Genomic DNA, 7,843 nt, shown 5'->3' with positions numbered 1-7,843 from the left:
AATTATCTAGATCAACTAACTCAACATGACCCCACCTAGTTTTGCCCATGATCAAATTCATAACTTTTCAACCACACATTTTATCAACATTTTATTAAAATCTATTAAAAAAAAAATTCTAAAACAAATACGTTTTACTTTTGCCTCTTCTAGCGTTGTGAACACTTGCAAATTTTCTTGACACAAAATTTTTTACATGAAATATTAAAATTATTCATATATTTGTTTCAAATTTTTTTTCACCCCCTTTATGTCCTTACCTCTCTATCTCAATACGATCTTTATCTTATTCTTCATGTCATAAATATTTCTATTTTGTTTTCAACATGAAAAAGAGAACGAAATAAGGAGGAAAAACCAATTTGTTCTTTGACTATTTTTCTCTTCCTTCAATCATAATATCACCGGCCGGTGAGACAACACGTCAACAATGACGCATCATCTCTTATCCTGTTTCGACAAAGGCTCCTCGTCCTCACATTCCAAGCCCAAAATCTAGTATGAAAATGCCTCAACAAGCTTATCGGAGGAACAGAATACAAGCGGACCAAGTTCTTCTCTTCTCAAGGTTGCGCTACCTTCCTTCCCTAAGGTGGAGCTACTCTTCTCTTAGCTGGGAAGAGGTGACTTCAACCTGGAGGTACTTTGTAGACTATTGGGATTATATGGGCTGGAAAGACCCTTTTGGGCTGAGCCAATGGACCGTTAGGCAAAATGCTTATGCTGAGGCTTTAAAGTTGGACTAAATTTTCAACCCCCACATTGTAGGGGCACACCGTGTTAGGATCGATCACAATTTTTATTATCCTACATTGTCCGATTCAAGAGTATATTGTGCTTATATCTTAACTAGCCCTCCGAGGGACTTCAAAAACTTGGGGCCGAACGAGCGATCTGTTACATGTGGTATCAAAGCATGTCTGCTCTGAACAATGCATTGTTGGTTGTAAGGTGCACATTATTGCAGAAACGATTTTGTGACTACCAAAGACATGATAAAGGCACGAGACGTGTGGCAAATCTCGATTGGCAAACAAGCGGAATTAAATGATGGAAAGCATTGGGGATGATGGAAGTAAAGGCATGCATTATGCAATTGAGCCTATCTACACGAACCTTTTTTCGTATGGCCTGATAAAGCATTGCAAAGGAAATCACAAAGAGAGGGCATTTGTGTCAGTTGCTTCGACATGCACTATAACGCTGTGACAAGGGGAGCCTTCCATCCAAAGGAGCCAATGCAGCGACAGAGAGTGAAGATTAACGTTGAAGGCTCTATGTCCAGGTTATTGTTGGAAGAAGTATAGGGGAATTGTAGACACCCATCCATCAGTATGATGGTGCCACAATTGTAGAGAATTTCATACCCAGTGGCATAAAATAGAATGCAATGTAGATTTTGCGCGAAGATGCAAGGCACAAGGTCTGCTACGAATACATTAATTGATTTAATGGGGAAGTAAGTCATGGAATCAGCAAACTCCCCTACCCATGTGGCATGACAAGATTGCTAATTACAATTTTAAGGCCAAATTATCAGAAAGTGCAATAACTGTGTCCATCGTGTAGGTGTAGTCGCAAGCTTCCTACCCAGAGTATATCATGCTTATATTTTATACCTTAGCTTGTCATCCTTTGCATGTAGAAGGCTACCTTAGGGGGACTTCGGGAACCTGAGGTCCAGATGGGCGATCCGTTACACGTAAGTTGCAAGCCCCTTTATGAAAGTTGTATTCAAGTTGAGTTTTACTTCTTACCCTCATGCAAGTTAATTCTTGCTTCTCATCTTTATGCAAGTTGCACCCGCTTGCATCCTAAAATCATCAATTACAGTCCCGCGAATTTTGACCCCTTAAAAATGAGGATTTTTGAGTTACAAAAATCTCTGCATAGCTGTTCCACGTTTTCTTGCCTGCATTTCTTGTTGTCTACACTGTTTTTCCTAGCCGCTGCTTGGACGGATCAATCACGACATGAGAGAACATAAGTTCATGTTCCCGCGCTCCAGGTCAGCTACACAATTCCCTTACAATATCAATTCGTATTTCATAGATACTTGAAACCCATCCAAGGATGTAATAACATTCATCCAACTATATAAAAATTATTCCAAGAATTAATTCGTATTTCATATAAACAAGCAACATTTGAAAGGCTTACACCAGAGTCACTTCATGCCTCATTGACGGGAGCTCAAAGGACAAAGTGGATCATCAAGGCGCCAATATTATGGTTGCTCTATTCGACAATGGTTTAGTGACAAATTGTTCCAATGGAGCCAACAAAGATTGAGTTCCAACCGATGATTTTGTTGTCAAAAGGTTAGAAAAGTTGTACTCAGCCAAAAATATTTCTTCCAAGAAAGTTGTTTTCAAAACTGTCGATTTCCCTTGGTGGGAGGGCTTCAATAGTACCAAATGTGGCGTTGCTATTTTTGTGGATATTGATGCTCATGAAATTGAGTTCCCAAAACTTTAAATTGCTAGATAATCTTTGATTACTGAAGTTTTAAAGCATCTCTGTCATGCTCGACTCGACAGTACTAAAGAACACAAATGTTATTAAGAACAAGAAAATAGAATTGAACTGAACTTTATTCAATTAAGCAGAAAATGATTTACACCCGTCTGTATATATAGAGTACAGGCACGAGGAATCAGTTATGCTAGCTGGCTATCTTTAACTAACTAATTGTTGCAACTATTTAACTACAGGTTGTTGTTTCAGGTGTGTTCAGTTCTAATACTCCCCCTCAAGATGTGCTGTAAAGAATCTTGACAAGCATCTTGGCTAAGAAAGAATGCAGCATAGATGCAGGAAGTGGCTTGGTGAATGCATCAGCAAGCTGGTGCTGAGTAGGAATTGGCATCAGCTTGATAACACGAGCGACAACTTTTTCCCGAATGAAATGGCAGTCAATCTCGATGTGCTTGATACGTTCATGGAAAATGGGATTGGACGCAATCTGGATTGCAGCTTGATTATCGCAGAATATGGTGGCTAGGGATGCGACCTTCGTTTGGAAATCCTTCAACAACTAATTTATCCACACAAATTCGCATGTGGTGGCAGTAATAGCCCGATACTTAGCTTTTACTGAGGATTTTGATACTGTTGCCTGCCTTTTAGATTTCCAAGAAATCATAGAGTCGCCAATGAAAATGCAGAATTTAGTGGCGGATTTCCTTGTATCAATGCAAGATCCCCGATCAGCATTCAAAAAAGCATGTAATTTTAGAGGTGAATTGGATCCCGCATGCGTAGAAAAAAGAATGCCCTGACCTGGACCGTGTTCCAAATATCGAAGCAAGTGATGCACTGCCTTAAGTTGAGGCATCCTAAGTTGAGATAGAAATTGGCTCAGCTTGTGGACAACATATGTGATGTCTGGCCGGGAAATGGTCAGGTAAAGTAACCGGCCAATCAACCGTCTATATTGAGAAGCATCAGGCAAGAGGTCTCCTTCGTGGAAACTCAAATGGGATTTTGGATCCATAAGAGTATTAGTTGGTTTACAGTTTAAATAACCAGTGTCTTCGAGCAACTGTAAGGTGTAATGCCTTTGAGATATTACAATGCCAGACTTGGAATAAGCAATCTCAATGCCTAGAAAATATTTCAGATTCCCTAAGTCTTTCAATTTGAACTGAGAATGCAAGAAGGTTTTTAAAGCATCAATGACATGTAGATTAGGACCTGTGATGACAATGTCATCTACATATACCAATAAAGCAACAAACTGATCTCCTTGCCCCTTGATGAACAACGAATAATCTGCCTTCGATTGAGTAAATCCAAAATTGATTAATGCTTGAGAGAATTTAGAATTCCATTGGCGTGAGGCTTGCTTGAGTCCATAAATGGACTTGTGAAGTTTACACATTTCTTCGAACAGGTCTCCATTTAAAAAGGCTTTATTAATATCCAATTGCACTAGGTTCCATCTAATGTAGGCTGCAAGTGCCAGCAAGAGTTTGACAGTTACAATTTTAGCCATCGGAGAAAAGGTATCAAAGTAATCCAATCCCTCTTGTTGAGTATAACTCTTTGCAACTAAACGGGCTTTATGTCTTTCAATGGATCCATCTGAGTTATTCTTCACTTTATAAACCCAACGACATCCAACTAAGTGTTTTCCTTTCGGCAATGTAACCACAGACCATGCATTATTGTGTTCCATAGCATCCAATTCAAGCCTCATGGTTACACGCCACTCTGGATTTTTCACAGCCTCGTGGTAAAATTGTGGTTCTTGTTGAGATGAAACATTGAGAAACAAGTTTTTGTAAGAAGAAGACAACCTGTCATATGATAAAAAAATGACTAATGTGATATGGTAAATGAGAGAAGGATTGAGGATTTTGTGCAATTAAATTGCAATGAAAATTTCTTAAGTATGCAGGAGGTCTGACAATTCTTTGAGATCTTCGAACATCCACATTGTGTGGTTCGGATGTAGGTTGGTTGATTGCATTGTCATTATCCTAAGAGGGCAGTTCAATTGGTGGTGATAACTCACCATGATTGCCATCAATAGCTATAATAGAATGTTCTTGATGAGGGGGTAAGGATGCAATTGGTAAAACCAAATCAGGAAATGGATCCACCAATTGATTAGTCTCTGTCATAGTGTGAAATGGAAGATATTCTTATAAAAAATGACATCACGTGAAGAGAAAACCTGCTTAGAAACAATATCGTACAATTTGTATACTTTTATCCCAGAAGGATAGCCTAAAATTACACACGTTTTGGCCCTTTGATGAAATTTGTCCCTGTGATATCATGGATTTTCAATTCAGTCTCAAAGGAAATTTCTGCAAGTGTGATATACGCAACAACGGCGTAAGAGATATGGAATGATCTAAAAGACAGGTTCCAGCAAAAGAATGGGCCAAGAATTTTTCAGTTGAGAAGAGAACTGATGATTTTGAGCCAAGATCAAGACACTGTGAGTGTTTATTTTACTAAACTCAAAACCATTTGGGAGGAGTTGAGCAATTATCGTCCGATTTGTAATTGTGGAAAGTGTACGTGTGATGGTGTGAAGGAACTGAACAAATATTACCAAACTGAGTACACCATGTCATTTCTAATGGGTCTCAATGACTCATATTCACAAATTAGAGGACAGATTCTGCTCATGGATCCATTGCCTCAAATCAACAAGGTTTTTGCGTTAATTTCACAAGAAGAAAATCAAAGGAAGATTAGTACTCAAGTGACACCTGGCAATGACCTAAATGGAGATGCAGCATTTGGTTTCAAGGCTAACACTGGAAAAGGAATCACTTCTCAAGATACATACAACGAAAATGCAAGATTCAGCAACATTAAAGAAGAAAGAAATCTTATTGCACACATTGTAATTTTCATGGGCACACGGTTGATACATGTCGTAAGTTGCATGGTTATCTACCAGGTTATAAGCCGAAATCAAGGGAAAGGCCTCAACACTTTTCCAGCAACAATCAGGTTAATCAAGTCTCTACAAACATACAGGCTCCCAAGCTTGATAATGGTCAAAACGATCAACATACTGGAGTTGGAGACTTTTTGTGCAAAACCTCAATCCAAATCAATACCAGCAACTATGTCTATGTTGTCTTCTCATCTGGATTCGAGCTCAGTCACCACAACTCCTGACCATGACAGTAATGGCATCTCTTATGCTGCAGGGATATGTTATTCGATTTCAGTAAATCCTAAGTTCTTATCCAAAGACTTATGGATAATGGACTCTGGTGCAACAAGGCATGTATGCTCAATTGCTTCTGCCTTCGTTTCTATGATAATTTTGGACAACTCTACTGTCACCTTGCCAAATAATACTCAAATTCCAGTTAGACTATGTGGTGATATCAGATTGAATTCTGATTCTTCGTGATGTTATGTTTGTTCCTCAATTCAAGTTTAATCTACTATCTATTAGTGCCCTAAGGCTTGGATCTCATCTCACTGTTAACTTCTTTCATGATCATTTCGTCATCCAAGACATCAATACCAAGAAGACGATTGGCAGGGGTAGTAGAAAGCAGGACTTGTATATCTTGGATGCCAAAAATCTCAGTTCAATTTCTAGTAATGATCATTTTTCTAACAACCTTGTAAGCATGTATTTGTTCAAATCTAGCACAACAGATTAAGGCATTTATCCTTTAAAAGATTAGAATGCTTGAGGACAAAATTTCTTGTACCACGTCGAAAATAAATAAACGTTCTCCTTGTTATGTTTGTCCATTGGCAAGGTAAAGAAGATTATCTTTTGATTCCAACAATCATTTTTCACAGAATTCTTTTGATCTTGTGCATTATGATATTTGGGGGCCATATCAAATCCCATCTTACACTAGACACGGATTCTTTGTAACAATAGTGGATGATTGCTCAAAATTTACGTGGTTATTCTTGTTAAAGCAAAAGTCAGATGCTACTGTTGTAATTTCTCGATTTTTCAGCATGTTTGAAACCCAATTTCATGCCAAAATAAAGGTTTTTAGATCAGACAATGCACCTGAATTGGCATTTAAAGATTTTTTTGCTATGAAAGGAGTCTTGCATCAATTTAGTTGTGTTGAACGTCCCCAACAAAATTCAGTAGTTGAACGTAAACACCAACATCTGTTAATAGCAAGAGCTTTATATTTTCAATCAAAGGTCCCTATACATCTCTAGTCTAAATGTGTGTCGGCTGCCACCTTCTTGATCAATCGAACACCATCTCCAATTCTACATGGCAAGACACCATATGAGATTCTCTATAAAATGGATGTGGATTATTCCATGCTACGGGTTTTTGGATGCTTAGCTTTTGCTTCCACCTTAGCAGCTCACAGGGACAAATTTCATCAAAGGGCCAGAACGTGTGTATTTTTAGGCTATCCTTCTGGGATGAAAGGATACAAATTGTACAATGTTGTTTCTAAGCAGGTTTTCTCTTCACGTGATGTCATTTTTTATGAGAATATCTTCCCATTTCACACTGTGACAGAGACTAATCAATTGGTGGATCCATTTTCTGATTTGGTTTTACCAGTTGCATCCTTACCCCCTCATCAAGAACATTCTATTGTAGTTGTTTATGGCAATCATGGTGAGCTATCACCACCAATTGAACTGCCCTCTTAGGATAATGACAATGAAATCAACCAACCTACATCCGAACCGCACAATGTGGATGTTCAAAGATCTCAAAGAATTCTCAGACCTCCTGTATACTTAAGAGATTTTCATTGCAATTTAATTGCACAAAATCCTCAATTCTTCTCTCATTACCATATCACATTAGTTATTTTTTATCATAGGACAGGTTGTCTTCTTCTTACAAAAACTTGGTTCTCAATGTTTCATCTCAACAAGAACCACAATTTTACCATGAGGTTGTGAAAAATCCAGAGTGGCGTGCAGCCATAAAGCTTGAATTGGATGTTATGGAACACAATAATGCATGGTCTGTGGTTACATTGCCGAAAGGGAAACGCTCTGTTGGATGTCGCTGGGTTTATGAAGTGAAATATACCTCAGATGGATCCATCGAAAGACATAAAGCCCATTTAGTTGCAAATGGTTATACTCAACAAGAGGGATTGGATTACTTTAATACCTTCTCTCCGATAGCTAAAATTGTAACTGTCAAACTCTTGCTGGCACTTGCAGCCTACAATAGATGGAACCTAGTGCAATTGGATGTTAATAACGCCTTTTTAAATGGAGATCTGTTCGAGAAAGTCTATATGGATCTGTCAATGGGTTATCAGACATCTAAAATTGCCAGACTGGGGGAAAAGTTAGTGTGTAAACTTCACAAGTCCATTTATGGACTCAAGCAGGCCTCACGCCAATG

The 7,843-nt window shown here is 38.4% G+C and overlaps 1 protein-coding gene across 1 annotated transcript; it reads left to right on the top strand.

Moving 5' to 3' along the window:
• The first annotated feature begins 4,924 nt into the window (after window positions 1-4,924).
• LOC111400748 lies at window positions 4,925-6,675 on the top strand. Its single transcript, XM_023028135.1, has 3 exons — window positions 4,925-5,758; window positions 5,913-6,107; window positions 6,292-6,675. The coding sequence occupies exons 1-3, from the start codon at window positions 4,925-4,927 to the stop codon at window positions 6,673-6,675; spliced, it is 1,413 nt and encodes a 470-aa protein (XP_022883903.1).
• The last annotated feature ends 1,168 nt before the right edge of the window (window positions 6,676-7,843 follow it).

Source organism: Olea europaea, chromosome 10 (assembly GCF_002742605.1).
Source record: "Olea europaea var. sylvestris chromosome 10, O_europaea_v1, whole genome shotgun sequence".
NCBI classification, from domain to species: domain Eukaryota; kingdom Viridiplantae; phylum Streptophyta; class Magnoliopsida; order Lamiales; family Oleaceae; genus Olea; species Olea europaea.
Note: the sequence above shows the minus strand (reverse complement) of the source record. Positions and strands in the feature narration are given on the sequence as shown.